Consider the following 15256-nt stretch of genomic DNA (forward strand, 5'->3'; position numbering starts at 1 on the left):
GGGCCCACTGTCCTGTGATCATGTGACTTGCTTCACCTTGTCAATCACTTAGAAGATTCACCCTCCTTACCCTGCCCCCCTCATCTTGTATGCAGTAAATATCAGTGTGCTCAGCCGTTCGGGGCCACTACCGGTCTCCGTGTCTTGATGGTAGTGCTACCCTGATCCCCCTGCCCTCGTGTGGCCTCAGAGGCAGCTGCAGTGCCCCCTCCTCACGGCAGCCCCCCAGCTGTCCCCAGTCCTGGCTGGGCTCCTCTTGCCCTGCAGCCAATGCCCCCAAGTCCACCCTGTCTCTGTCTGTCTTGGTGCCCAGTGGCCTGTGAGCTCCCCAAGGTAGGCCCTGAAGCTCATGCACCCTCTGCCCTCCCCGGGCTGGGCAGGACGGATGCTGGGGAAGGGACCCAGCATAGGCTCATCCTGACCCCATGCCGTCTTCCTGCAGGAAGTCAGGCAAGTGAGTCCCTCCTTGCCCGAGCCCGCTGCTATGGGTTCCTGGGCCAGAAGAAGACGGCCATGTTCGACTTCAACACAGTGCTGCGGGCTGAGCCGGGGAACGTGCAGGCACTGTGTGGACGGGCGTTGGTGCACCTGGCCCTAGACCAGCTGCAGGTGCTGCCCCACTCCTGACCTGGGCCTGGGCAAGCAGGGGTGGGGGACCCAGGGAGCTGCCTTCCTCCACCCCAAGGAGAGAGGGAGCCGGGTAGGCCATCCTGAGCAGTGAGATGCCCATCAAAACCCATGTTCCCATCCCCACCTGTACAGCGGCTCATGGGAGCCGGGTCCCCACAAACCCGGTTTCTGGGAGTCCCGCCCTTTCATCCTCCCGGCCTCAGTCTGCGTGGATAGATGTGCGAGCCTTCAGAGGTACTAGGGGTCCTCCCCAGCTTAGATAATGCTCAGTGCATGCAGGGGTCCCTCTGGGGCTGTTGGCCAGGAGGTGTTCCCTCAGCTGCATTGGTGAGGCTGCCTGGCCCCCGGTGTTGAGAGGGGTTTAGAGGACATGCACAGAGGGAGTAAGTGCTGGCCTCGGCCAGCCATGTCTGCCACAGACAGGTGCGGGGATGCAGCCCCCAGACCCTGATCTGAGCTTCATTTACCTGCTCTTTAAGTTCGGTATCTATGCATTTAAGACTTTCTTCTGCAGGAACTGCTCCAATTTAAAATAAAAGTTAGGAGAGGGGCAATGGCAAGAAGACAGATCCCAATCAGCTGGGGGAGGCCTGTGTGCTGGAAGATGGTTTCTGTTCTGTTTGTTTATGAGCATTCCTTGCTTGCAACTGCACTGCATTCTATGTGGTCTGACTCTGAGGGACTCACACTGGACGTGTGTGCTCAGCCCAGGCCTGCTGCCCTGAGCACTGTCCCTGGAGCCCAGAAGAGTTGGGTCCAGCTAAGCAACCTCAGCCGAATTACTTCACCTCCCCAGGCCTCAGTTTCCTCCTCTGTAAAAGGAGGAGGGGGCTAAACAACCAATGGATCACAGAATAAATCACACTTCGAGAAGTTAGACAATGCTTAGAGACAAGTGAAAATGAAAACAACACACCCCAAATTATGAGACACAGGGAAAGCAATCCTGAGGGGGAAATGTATAGCTGTAAATGCTTCCATTAAAAAACAAGAAAGATCTCAAATCAACAATCTAACTTTACAACTTAAGAAACTAGAAAAAGAACACATGAACAGAAAGAGAAAGAAAGAGAGAGAGAGAGAAAGATAGATTACAGCAGAGATCAATAAAACATAGGATAGAGAAGAAATAGAGAAAATCAATGAAAACAAAAGTTTGTCCTTGAAAAGACAAAATTTGACAAACCTTTTGCCAGGTGGACTAAGAAAGAGAAAATTCAAATCATGACAATCAGAAATGAAAATCAGGTTATTACCAATTCTACAGAAATAAAAATAATTATAAGATAGTAATAGGAACAATTGTAAACCAACAAATCAGTTAATCTAGGTGAAATGGACAAATCCCTAGAAACACAAAACCTACCAAGACTAAATCATGAAGAAATAGAAGATCTGAATAGACCTATAACTAGTAAAAAGATTGAGTCAGTAATCAAAAATCTCTCAACAAAGAAAAGGCCAGGACCTGATGGCTTCACTGGTGAATTCTACCAAATATTTAAAGAACTAACACCAATCCTCAAACTTTTCCAAAAAATCAAAGAGGAAGGAACACTTCCTCAGACTCATTCTATGAGGCCAGCATTACCCTGATACCATAGCCAAAGACACTACAAGAAAACTACAGACCATTATCCCGTATGAATATTGAGGCAAAAATCCTCAACAAAATACTAACAAAACAAATTCAGCAATTTGTTAAAATGATGACACACATGACCAAGTGAGATTTATTGCTAGAATGCAAGGATGGTTCAACATACAAATGTCAATTTATGTAATATACCACATTAACAGAATGAAAGGGAAAAAATGATCATCTCAACTGATGCAGAAAAGCATTTGACAAAATTCAACACCCTTTTATGATAAGAATACTCAATAAACTAGGAATAGAAGGAAACTGCCTCAATATAAAATCCATATATGAAAAACCCACAGCAAACATCATACTCAATGATGAAAAAGAAAAGTTTTTCCTCTAAGATCAGGAACAAGGCAAGGATGATTGCTTTTGCACTTCTACTCAACATTGCACTGGAAGTTATAGCCAGAATAACTAGGCAAGAAAAAAATTACCAAGCATCCAAATTTGAAAGGAAGAAGTAAAATTATCTCTGTTCACAGATCTTATATTAGAAATCCCTAAAGATTCCACACACAAAAAAAAATTGTTAGAACTAATCAATGAATTCAGCAAAGTAGCAGGATACGAAGGCAACACAAAAATCAGTTGCATTTTTATATATTAATAATGAACAATCTAAAAAGGGAATTAAGAAAATACAGTCACCCCTTGGTATACACATGGGATTGGTTCCAGGACAACCCTCAGATACTGAAATCCCCACATACTGAAGTCCTACAGTCAGCCCTGTGGAACCCCCAACCCCTAGATATGAAAAGTTGGCCCTCCGTGTACGCAGGTTGCACATCCCAAGAACTGATCTGCATTTGGCTGTGGATTCGGAACCCACCAATATGAAAGGCTGACTGTATTTATTGAAAAAAATTCACATATAAGGGGACCCACATAATTTTAACCTGTGTTCAAGAGTCAACTGTAATTCCATCTACAATAGAATTAAAAAGAATAAAATACTTAGGAATTAACTAAAGAGGTGAAAGATTTGTACAATGAAAACTATAAAACATTGCTGAAATAAATTAAATAAGACATAAACAAATGGAAACACATTCCATGTACATGTATTAGAAGACTTCATGTTGGTAAGACGTCAGTATTACCCAAAGTGATCTACAGATTCAATGCAATCTCTGTCAAAATCTCAATAATGTTTTTTACAGAAGTAGAAAAGCTAAATTCTGAAATTCCTGTGGAATCTCAGGGGACCCCAAACAGCCAAAACAACCCTGAAAAAGAACCAGCAAGCTGGAGGACTCACACTTCCTGATTTCAAAACTTACTACAAAGCTACAGTGATCAAAATAGTGTGGTATGGCACAAAAACAGACAGAGAGACCAGTGAAACAGAATAGAGAGTCCAGAAATGAACCCTCCCATAGACGGTCAAATGATTTGACCAAGACCATTCAATGGGGAAGGGACAGTCTTTTTAACAAATGTTGCAGGGAAAACTATGCAAAAGAATGAAGTTGGACTCTTTCCTAACACTACATACAAAAATTAATTCAAAATGGATCAAAGACCTAAAACTATAAAATTCTTAGAAGTAAGCACAGGGGAGAAGCTTCACGACACTGGATTTGACAATGACTTCTGGGCTACAACACCAAAGGCACAGGCAGCAAAAGAAAAAATAAAGTTGGATTTCATGAAAATTAAATTTTTTGTGCACCAAAGGACACTATTATAATAGAGTAAAAAGGCAACTGACAGGATGGAAGAAAACCACAATATTTGCAAGTCACATATCTGATAAGGAATTATTACCCAGAATACACAGAGAAGTCCCAAAACTCAACAACAACAAAGCCAAAAACCCAATTCAATTTTTGGAGCTGAAGTCTCGCTCTGTCACCCAGGCCGGAGTGCAGTGGCGGGATCTCAGCTCATTGCAACTTCCACCTCCGGGGTTCAAGCGATTCTCCTGCCTCAGCCTCCCGAGTAGCTGGGATTACAGGTGGGCAACCCCACGCCTGGCTAATTTTTTGTATTTTTAGTAGAGACGAGGTTTCACTGTGTCATTCAAAAAAATGAGCAAAGGACTTAAACAGACATTTCTCAAAAAAAGATATACAAATGGACAATAAGCACATGAAAAGATGCTGGACATCACCAATCATCAGGGAAGCACAAATCAAAACAATGAGATATGCCTCACGCCTGTCAGGATGGCTACTATGAAGTTTTTAAAAAGAAAATAACAAGCACTGGTGAGGATGTGAAGAAACTGGAACCTTCTGCACTGTTGGTGGGAAGGTAAAATGGTGCAGCAGCTAAGGAAAACAGGATGGCCATTTCCCAAAAGGCTAAAAATAGAACTACCAGCTGGGTGTGGTGGCTCACGCCTGTAATCCCAGCACTTTGAGAGGCCAAGGAGGGTGGATCACGAAGTCAGGAGATCAAGACCATCCTGGCTAACACGGTGAAATCTGGTCTCTACTAAAAATACAAAAAGTTAGCCAGGCGTGGTGGCGCGTGCCTGTAATCCCAGCTACTCGGGAGGCTGAGGCAGGAGAATCGCTTGAACCCGGGAGGTGGGAGTTGCAGTGAGCTGAGATCCCGCCACTGCACTCCAGTCTGGGCGACAGAGCGAGACTCCAGCTCCAAAAAAAAAAAAAAAGAAAAAAAGAAATAGAACTACCATATGATCAAGCAATTCCACATCTGGGTCTACATCCAAAAGAAATGGAAGTAGGGTCTTTTAGAGACATTTGTATGCCATATTCATAGATAGCATCATTGTTCACAAGAGCTTGGAGGTGGAAGGCACCCAGGTGTCCACCGATGGATAGGTGGATAAGCCAAACATGATCCATCCATACAATGGGGAATTATTCAACATTAAAAAGGAAGGGATTCCTGGTACACACTACAACATGGATGAACCTCGAGGACATTGTGCTCAGTGAAATAAGCAGCCACCACAAAAGGACAAACACTGTGATTTCCCTTATATGAAGTCCCTAGGGTCATCGAATCACAGAGACAGGAAGCAGAATGGTGGGTGCCTGGAGTTGGGGGGAGAGAGTGCCTGGGGAACGGAGAGTGAGTATTTAACGGGGACAGAGTTTCAGTTTGGGAAGATGAGCTAGTTCTGGAAAGGGATGGTGGTGATGGCCACACAACATGATGAATGTATTTAATGCCACCGCACTGTACACATAAAGATAATTAAGATGGTAAATTTTACGTTATGTATATTTAACCACAATAAAAACAAATTGGAAAAAGAAGAGGGTGGGTGCTGCCCCTCCTGGGGATCAGAGGAGGCACCCTGGGGATATGCCCAGGTGCTGCCTGGCCCCTCCCCTGCCTGTCTCCCCCCACAGAGCTCCCATCAACCTCGGGTGAATGCAGGAGGGGCAGGAGAGGAGATGTGGCTGAACAGTGGTTCCTCCAGCCCGTAAACAGCTAAGACAAAAGGGACATCCCCTGTGATCTGCTGGGCACCCTCTTGGGTACTAGCCTGAGCTGTCTACTCAACAGGATGCATGGCAGGGATGGGAGGGGTCCACTCCCAGGCCCATGACAAGAGGCTGTCACAAGGGAGACCTGCCCTGAGGCAGCCACAGCCCCGGGGCCCTGCACTTTCTCTGTGGGGGCTGCCAGAGATGAGGGCACTTCCCAGCCAAGAGCAGTGTTGAAATTGGCTGTCTGCCCTGATGCTTCGCTGGGTAAAAGCACAGCACAGAGGCAATGTGCCTGCCAGGGCTTCTGATTTTCTTAAGGGCTGGAGTTCTAGGAAGCAAGGAAAAGCAATCCTGGAGGCCAGGAGGATGACAGCCTCCAGAGGCCATGCTTGCTGCTGCAGGGCAGGCTGCCGGACCAGGGCACCAAGTTTCCCCCAAGCCCACTGGCAGGCCTGACTTCTGTGCCAGCCTGGGCCCCAGGGAGGGAGACATGCATTTGGGGCTGGGAGCCAGCTCTCTGCCTGCCCTTTCCTGCACTGGACAGACTTTCCTGCACTGGACAGACATCTGTGGCTGCCAGGGACATGCCCATTTAACAGCTGGATGTGGCCACAAGGGATCCTTGGAAACTGCCTACAGGTGCCGGACCCAGATGCTCACCTGGGGCTGTGGGGTGCTGTTCCAGGCTGTCATATGCTCATCTGCCAGTAGGGGTGCTGTTTTATGCTGCCAGATGCCCACCTCGGGGTGAGGGTGCTGTTCTAGGTTGTCAGATGCTCCCCTGGGGGTGAGAGTGCTGTTCCTTGCTTTCAGATGCTTACTTGGAGAACTGGGGTTCTGTTCCAGGCTATCAGATGTTCACCTGGAAGCAGTGGGGGGGTTTCCAGGCTGTCAGATGCTCACCTGTGGGTGGAGGGTGCTTTCCCAGGCTGTCAAATGCTCACCTGGGGGCGGTGGTCTTGTTCCATGCTGTCAGATTGTTGCCTGGGGTGTGGGGTGCTGTTTCAGGCTGTCATATTCTCACCTGAAGGTGGAGGGTGCTGTTCCAGGCTGTCAGAGGCTCACCTGAAGGGGGTTGTTTTTCCAGGCTGTCAGATGCTCACCTGGGGGCAGTGGTCTTGTTCCACACTGTTGGAATCTTACCTGGGGATGTGTGGTGCTGTTCCAGGCCATCAGATGCTCACCTGGCAGTGGGCGTGGAGTTCCAGGCTGTGAGATGCTCATCTCGGGCAGGGGCTAGTTGTAGGCTTTCAGATGCTCATCTGGGGGTGTGGGGTGCTGTTTCACACTGCCAGATGGTCTCCTTGGCATTGGGAGTGCTGCTGTGTGCTGTCAGATGCTAACTCGGGGGTAGGCACTGCTCTTCCAGGCTGTCAGATCCTCACCTGAAGTTTTAGGGTGCTGTTGCAGACCATCAGATGCTCCTCTGGGGATGTGAGCTGCTGTTCCAGGCTGTCGGATGCTCACCTGCATGTGGGGTACCATTCCAGGCTTTCAGCTGAACACCTGGCTGTGTGGAGTGCCTATCCAGGCTATCACACGCTCACCTGCAGTTGTGGGGTGCTGTTCCAGGCTGTCAGATACTCACCTGAGGGCGGGGAGCTTTTTCCCACTTATCAAATTCTTATTTGAAGTTGTGGGGTTCTGTTCCAGGTTGTCGGATGCTCACCTGGGATGCGGGTGCTGCTCCAGGCTGTCGGATGCCCACCTGGAGGTGTGGGGTGCTGTTTCAGCCTGTCAGATGCTCACGTGGGGGTGTGGGGTGCTGTTCCAGGCTGTCAGATTCTCCCCTGGAGGTGTGGGGTGCTGCTCCAGGCTGTCAGATGCTCAGGTGGGGGTGCGGGGTGCTGTTCCAGGATGTCACATGCTCACGTGGGGGTGTAGGGTGTCGTTCCAGACTGTCAGATGCTGAACTTGGGGTGTGGGGTGCTGTTCCAGGTTGTCAGATGCTCACCTGTGGGTGTGGGATGCTGTTCAAGGCTGTCAGATGCTCACCTGGGATTGTGGGGTGCTGTTCCAGGATGTCAGATGGTCACCTGGGGGTGTGTGGTGCTGTTCCAGGCTGTCAGATGCTCAACTGGGGGTGTGGGGTGCTGTTCCAGGATGTCAGATGCTCGCCTGGGGGTGTGGGTGCTGCTTCAGGCTGTCGGATGCTCACCTGGGTTGAGGATGGCATTCCATGAGGTCAGATGCTCTTCTGGGGGTCTGGGTGCTGCTCCAGGCTGTCAGATGCTCACCTCGGGGTGTGGGGTGCTGTTCCAGCCTGTCAGATGCTCACCTGGAGGTGTGGGGTGCTGTTCCAGACTGTCAGATGCTCTCGTGGGGGCGTGGCGTGCTGTTCCAGGCGGTCAGATGCTCCCCTGGATGTGTGGGGTGATGCTCCAGGCTGTTAGATGCTCACCTGGGGGTGTGGGGTACGATTCCAGGATGTTAGATGGTCACGTGGGTGTGTAGGATGCGGTTCCAGGCTGTCAGATGCTCACCACGGGTGTGGGGTGCTGTTCCAGGATGTCAGATGCTCACCTGGGGGTATGGGGTGCTGTTCCAGGCTGTCACATGCTCACCTGGGGGTGTGGGGTGGTGTTCCAGGCTGTCAGATGCTCACCTGCGGGTGTGGGGTACTGTTCCAGGCTGTCAGATGCTCACCTGCGGGTGTGGGGTACTGTTCCAGGCTGTCAGATGCTCACCTGGGGGAGTGGGGTGCTGTTCCAGGCTGTCAGATGCTCACCTGGGGGAGTGGGGTGCTGTTCCAGGATGTCAGATGCTCACCTGGGCGTGTGGGTGCTGTTCCAGGCTATCAGATGCTCACCTGGCGGTGTGGGGTGCTATTCCAGGCTGTCAGACGCTCACCTGGAAGTCTGGGGTGCTGTTCCAGGCTGTCAGATGCTCACGTGGGGGTGTGGGGTGCGGTTCAAGGCTGTCAGATGCTCACCTGGGGGTGTGGTGTGCTGCTCCAGGCTGTCAGATGCTCACCTGGAGGTGTGGGGTGCTGTTCCAGGATGTCAGATGCTCACGTTGGGGTGTAGGGTGCTGTTCCAGAATGTCAAATGCTCACCTGGGGGTGTGCGGTGCAGTTCCAGGTTGTCAGATTCTCACATGGGGTTGTGGGGTGCTATTCCAGGCAGTCTGATGCTCACCTGGGGCTGTGGGTTGCTGTTCCAGGCTGTCAGATGCTCACCTGGGGGTGTGGGGTGCGGTTCAAGGCTGTCAGATGCTCACCTGGGGGTGTGGGGTGCGGTTCAAGGCTGTCAGATGCTCACCTGGGGTGTAGGGTGCTGTTCCAGGCTGTCAAATGCTCAACAGGGGGTGTGGGGTGCGTTTCCAGGAGGTCAGATGCTCACCTTGGGATGTGGAGTGCTGTTGCAGGCTGTCAGATGCTCACATGGGGATGTAGGGTGCTCTTCCGGGATGTCATGTGCACACCTGGCAGTGTGGGGTGCTCTTCCAGGCTGTCAGATGCTCACCTGGGGGTATGGGGTGCTGTTCCAGACTGTCCGATGCTCCCCTGGAGGTGTGGGGTGCTGCTCCAGGCTGTCACATGCTCACCTGGGAGTGTGGGGTGCTGTTCCAGTCTGTCAGATGCTCACCTGGAGGTGTGGGATGCTGTTCCAGGCTGTCAGATGCTCACGTTGGGGTTTGGGGTGCTGTTCCAGGCTATCCGATAATCCCCTAGAAGTGTGGGGTGCTGCTACAGGCTGTAGGATGCCCACCTGTGTGTGTGGGATGCTGTTCCAGGAAGTCAGCTGCTCACGTGGGGGTGTAGAGTGCTGTTGCAGGCTGCCAGGTGCTCACCTGGGGATGTGGGGTGCTGTTCCAGGCTGTCAAATGCTCACCTGGGGGTGTGGGGTGCTGTTCCAGGATGTCACATGCTCACCTGGGCATGTGGGGTGCTGTTGCAGGCTGTGAGATGCTCACCTGGGGGTGCAGGGTGTTGTTCCAGGATGTCAGATGCTCACCTGGGGGTTTGCGGTGCTGTTCCAGACTGTCTGATACCCCCTGGGGTTGTGGGGTGCTGCTCCAGACTGATACCCCCTGGGGGTGTGGGGTGCTGCTCCAGGCTTTCAGATACTCACCTGGGGGTGTGGGGTGCTGTTCCGGGCTATCAGCTGCTCCCCAGGGGGTGTGGGTTGCTGTTCCAGGCTGTCAGATGCTCACATGGGGGTGTGGCGTGCTGTTCCAGAATGTCAGATGCTCACATGGGAGTGTAGGGTGCTGTTCCAGTCTGTCAGATGCTCACCTGAGTGTGTGGGGTGCTGTACCCGGATGGCAGATGCTCACCTGGGGGTGTGGGGTGCTGTTCCAGGCTGTCACATGCTCACCTGGGGGTGTGGGGTGCTATTCCAGGATGTCACATGCTCCCCTGGGAGTGCGGGTGCTGCTCCAGGCTGTCGAGTGATCACCTAGGGGAGAGGATGCCATGCCATGCGGTCAGATGCTCCCCTGGAGGTGTGGGCGCTGCTCCAGGCTGTCAGATGCTCACCTGGGGTTGTGGGCGCTGCTCCAAGCTGTCAGATGCACACCTGGGTGTGTGGGCGCTGCTCCCGGCTGTCACATGCACACCAGGGGGTGTGGGTGCTGCTCCAGGCTGTCAGATGCTCACCTGTGGGTGTGGGGTGCTGCTCCAGGCTGTCAGATACTCACCTAGGGGTGTGGGGTGCTGTACCAGGATGTCAGATGCTCACCTGGGGGTGTGTGGTGCCGTTCCAGGATGTCAGATGCTCACCTGGGGGTGTGGGGTGCCGTTCCAGACTGTCCGATGCTCCCCTGGGGGGTGGGGTGCTGCTCCAGGCTGTCAGATGCTCACCTGGGTGTGTGGGTTGCTGCTCCAGGCTGTCAGATGCTCACCTAGGGATGTGGGTGCTGTTCCAGGCTATTGGACTCTCACCTGGGTGTGTGGGTGCTGCTCCAGGCTGTCAGATGCTCACCTGGGGGTGTGGGGTGCTCTTCCAAGCTGTCAGATTCTCACATGGGAGTGTGGGTTGCTGTTCTAGGGTATTAGATGCTTCCCTGGAGGTGTGGGGTGCTGCTCCATGCTGTCAGATGCTCACCTCTGGGTGTGGGGTGCTGTTCAAGGATTTCAGGTGCTCACGTCGGGGTGTAGGGTGCTGTTCCAGGCTGTCAGATGCTCACCTGCGGTTGTGGGGTGATGTTCCAGGATGTCAGATGCTCACCTAGGGGTGTGGGGTGCTGTTCCAGGCTGTCAGATGCTCACCTGGGGGTGTGGGGTGCTGTTCCAGGATTTCAGATGCTCACCTGGGGGTGTGGGGTTCTGTTGCAGGCTGTCAGATTCTCACGTGGGGGTGTGGGGTGCTGTTCCAGGATGTCAGGTGCTCACCGGGGGTGTGGGGTGCTGTTCCTGGCTGTCAGAGGCTCACCTGGAGGTGTGGGGTGTTGTTCCAGGATGTGAGATGCTCACCTGAGGGTGTGGGGTGCTGTTCCAGGATGTCAGATGCTCGCCTGGGCGTGTGGGTGCTGCTCAAGGCTGTCGGTTGCTCACCTGGGGGTGCGGATGCCATTCCATGAGGTCAGATGCTCACCTGGGGGTGTGGGTGCTGCTCCAGGCTGTCAGATGCTCACCTGGGTGTGTGGGCGCTGCTCCAAGCTGTCAGATGCTCACCTGGGGGAGTGGGCACTGCTCCCATCTGTCAGATGCTCACCTGTGTGTGTGGGTGCTGCTCCAGGCTGTCGGATGCTCACCTGGGGTTGTGGGTGCTGCTCCGGCCTGTCAGATGCTCACCTGGGGATATGGGTGCTGCTGCAGGATGTCAGATGCTCGCCTGGGTGTGTGGGGTGGTGTTTCAGGCTGTCAGATGCTCACCTGGGGGTGTGAGGTGCTGTTCCAGGCTGTCAGATGCTCACCTGGGGTTGTGGGTTGCTGTTCCAGGCTGTCAGACGCTCAACTGGGGATGTGGGGTGCTGTTTCAGGATGTCAGATGTTCACCTGTTGGTGTGTGGTGCTGTACCAGTCTGTCCGATGCTCCCCTGGGGGTGTGGGGTGCTGCTCCAGGCTGTCAGATGCACACCTGGGGGTGTCGGGTGCTGCTCCAGGCTGTCAGATGCTCACCTGGGGGTGTGGGTGCTGTTCCAGGCTGTCTCATGCTCACATGGGGGTGTTGGTGCTGCTCTAGGCTGTCAGATGCTCACCTGGGGGTGTGGCATGCTGTTCCAGGGTGTCAGATGCTCCCCTGCATGTGTGGGGTGCTGCTCCAGCCGGTCAGATGCTGACCTGGGGTGTGGGGTGCTGTTCCAGGATGTCAGATGCTCACCTGAGGGTGTGGGGTGCTGTTCCAGGTGGTCAGATCCTCACCTGGGGTTGTGGGGTACTGTTTCAGGATGTCAGATGCTCACCAGGGGGTGTGGGGTGGTGTCCTAGGATGTCAGATGCTCACCTGGGGGTGTGGGGTGCTGTTCCATGCTGTCAGATGCTCACCAGGGGGTGTGGGGTGCTGTTCCCCGATGTCAGATGCTCACCTGGGGGTGTGGGGTGCAGTTCCAGGCTGTCAGATGCTCACCTGGGGGTGTGGGGTGCTGTTCCAGGATGTCAGAAGCTCATGTGTGTTTGTAGGGTGCTGTTCCAGCCTGTCAAATGCCCACCAGGGGGTGTGGGGTGCTGTTCCAACATGTCAGATGCTCACCTATGGGTGTGGGGTGCTATTCCAGGCTCTCAGATGCTCACATGGGGGTGTGGGGTGCTGTTACAGGAAGTCAGGTGTTCACCTGGCGGTGTGGGTTGCTGTTCCAGGTTGTCAGATGCTCACCTGGGGGTGTGTGGTGCCGTTCCAGGATGTCAGATGCTCACCTGGGGGTGTGGGGTGCCGTTCCAGACTGTCCGATGCTCCCCTGGGGGAGTGGGGTGCTGCTCCAGGCTGTCAGATGCTCACCTGGGTGTGTAGGGTGCTGCTCCAGGCTGTCAGATGCTCACCTAGGGATGTGGGTGCTGTTCCAGGCTATTGGACGCTCACCTGGGTGTGTGGGTGCTGCTCCAGGCTGTCAGATGCTCACATGGGAGTGTGGGGTGCTCTTCCAAGCTGTCAGATTTTCACCTGGGAGTGTGGGTTGCTGTTCTTGGCTATTAGATGCTCACCTGGGGGTGTGGGGTGCTGTTCCAGGCTGTCAGATGCTCACGTGGGGGATTGGGGTGCTGTTCCAGGCTGTCAGATGCTCCCCTGGAGGTGTGGGGTGCTGCTCCATGCTGTCAGATGCTCACCTCTGGGTGTGGGGTGCTGTTCAAGGATTTCAGGTGCTCACGTCGGGGTGTAGGGTGCTGTTCCAGGCTGTCAGATGCTCACCTGCAGTTTTGGGTGCAGTTCCAGGATGTCAGATGCTCACCTAGGGGTGTGGGGTGCTGTTCAAGGATTTCAGGTGCTCACGTCGGGGTGTAGGGTGCTGTTCCACGCTGTCAGATGCTCACCTGCAGTTTTGGGTGCAGTTCCAGGATGTCAGATGCTCACCTAGGGGTGTGGGGTGCTGTTCCAGGCTGTCAGATGCTCACCTGTGGGTGTGGGTTGCTGTTCCAGGAATTCAGATGCTCACCTGGGGGTGTGGGGTTCTCTTGCAGGCTGTCAGATGCTCACCTGGGGGTGTGGGGTGCTGTTCCAGGATGTCAGGTGCTCACCGGGGTTGTGGGGTGCTGTTCCAGACTGTCAGATGCTCACCTGGAGTTGTGGGGTGTTGTTCCAGGATGTCAGATGCTCACCTGGGGGTGTGGGGTGCAGTTCCAGGATGTCAGATGCTCGCCTGGGCGTGTGGGTGCTGCTCCAGGCTGTCGGTTTCTCACCTGGGGGTGCGGATGCCATTCCATGCGGTCAGATGCTCACCTGGGGGTGTGGGCGCTGCTCCAGGCTGTCAGATGCTCACCTGAGTGTGTGGGCGCTGCTCCAAGCTGTCAGATGCTCACCTGTGGGAGTGGGCGCTGCTCCCAACTGTCAGATGCTCACCTGTGTGTGTGGGTGCTGCTCCAGGCTGTCGGATGCTCACCTGGGGTTGTGGGTGCTGCTCCGGCCTGTCAGATGCTCACCAGGTGGTATGGGTGCTGCTCCAGGCTGTCAGATGCTCCCCTGGGGTTGTCGGGTGCTGTTCCAGGATGTCAGATGCTCACCTGGGGGTGTGGGGTGCTGTTCCAGGGTGTCGGATGCTCACGTGGTGGTGTAGGGTGCTGTTCCAGACTGTCACATGCTCACCTGGGGGTGTGGGGTGCTGTTCCAGGTTGTCAGATGCTCACCTGGGTGTGTGGTGTGCTGTTCCAGGCTGTCAGATGCTCACCTGGGTGTGTGGGTTGCTGTTCCAGGCTGTCAGATGCTCACCTTGGGGTGTGGGGTGCTGCTCCAGGCTGTCAGATGCACACCTGGGGGTGTCGGGTGCTGCTCCAGGCTGTCAGATGCTCATCTGGGGGTGTGTGTGCTGTTCCAGGCTGTCTCATGCTCACATGGGGGTGTTGGTGCTGCTCTAGGCTGTCAGATGCTCACCTGGGGATGTGGCATGCTGTTCCAGGGTGTCAGATGCTCCCCTGCATGTGTGGGGTGCTGCTCCAGCCGGTCAGATGCTGACCAGGGGGAGTGGGGTGCTGTTCCAGGGTGTCGGATGCTCACGTGGGGGTGTAGGGTGCTGTTCCAGACTGTCACATGCTCACCTGGGGGTGTGGGGTGCTGTTCCAGGTTGTCAGATGCTCACCTGGGTGTGTGGTGTGGTGTTCCAGGCTGTCAGATGCTCACCTGGGTGTGTGGGTTGCTGTTCCCGGCTGTCAGATGCTCACCTTGGGGTGTGGGGTGCTGCTCCAGGCTGTCAGATGCACACCTGGGGGTGTCGGGTGCTGCTCCAGGCTGTCAGATGCTCACCTGGGGGTGTGGGTGCTGTTCCAGGCTGTCTCATGCTCACATGGGGGTGTTGGTGCTGCTCTAGGCTGTCAGATGCTCACCTGGGGGTGTGGCATGCTGTTCCAGGGTGTCAGATGCTCCCCTGCATGTGTGGGTTGCTGCTCCAGCCGGTCAGATGCTGACCTGGGGTGTGGGGTGCTGTTCCAGGATGTCAGATGCTCACGTGGGGGTGTCGGGTGCTGTTCCAGGCTGTCAAATGCTCACCTGGGGCTGTGGGGCGCTCCTCCAGTATGTCAGATGCTCACCTGGGGATGTGGGGTTCTGTTCCAGGTTGTCAGATACTCACCTGGAGTGTCGGGTGCTGTTCCAGGATGTCAGATGCTCACCTGGGGGTGTGGGGTGGTGTCCTAGGATGTCAGATGCTCACTAGGGGGTGTGGGGTGCTATTCCAGGCTGTCAGGTGCTCACCTGGGGGTGGTGTTTGCTGTTCCAGGCTGTCAGATGCTCCCTGGGGATGTGGGGTGCTTTTCCACGATGTCAGATTCTCACCTGGGGGTGTGGGGTGCTGTTCCAGGATGTCAGATGCTCACCTGAGGGTGTGGGGTGCTGTTCCAGGTGGTCAGATCCTCACCTGGGGTTGTGGGGTGCTGTTCCAGGATGTCAGATGCTCACCGGGGGTGTGGGGTGGTGTCCTAGGATGTCAGATGCTCACCTGGGGGTGTGGGGTGCTGTTCCATGCTGTCAGATGCTCA

The 15256-nt window shown here is 54.2% G+C and overlaps 1 protein-coding gene and 1 long non-coding RNA gene across 3 annotated transcripts in view; one reads left to right on the forward strand and one right to left on the reverse strand.

The window, feature by feature from the left end:
- The window catches only part of TTC34 (tetratricopeptide repeat domain 34), a 758165-nt gene that overhangs the window by 17511 nt on the left and 725398 nt on the right, over positions 1 to 15256 (forward strand). Inside the window, exon 6 of the mRNA XM_055349041.2 lies at positions 443 to 609. Within this exon, the coding sequence (XP_055205016.2) occupies positions 443 to 609 (167 nt within the window). The remainder of the gene's footprint in view (positions 1 to 442; positions 610 to 15256) is intronic.
- On the reverse strand, positions 6187 to 8833 carry LOC129524413 (uncharacterized). 2 transcript variants are annotated; one of them, XR_008668169.2, is made up of 5 exons: positions 7970 to 8833; positions 7361 to 7849; positions 6876 to 7158; positions 6636 to 6756; positions 6187 to 6553 (listed from the first exon to the last, which is right to left on the reverse strand). It is a non-coding gene; the product is annotated as an uncharacterized lncRNA (long non-coding RNA). The 2 variants fall into 2 exon arrangements; XR_008668167.2 differs by having other exon boundaries at positions 6835 to 7158.

Source organism: Gorilla gorilla, chromosome 1, assembly GCF_029281585.2.
Source record: "Gorilla gorilla gorilla isolate KB3781 chromosome 1, NHGRI_mGorGor1-v2.1_pri, whole genome shotgun sequence".
NCBI lineage: Eukaryota > Metazoa > Chordata > Mammalia > Primates > Hominidae > Gorilla > Gorilla gorilla.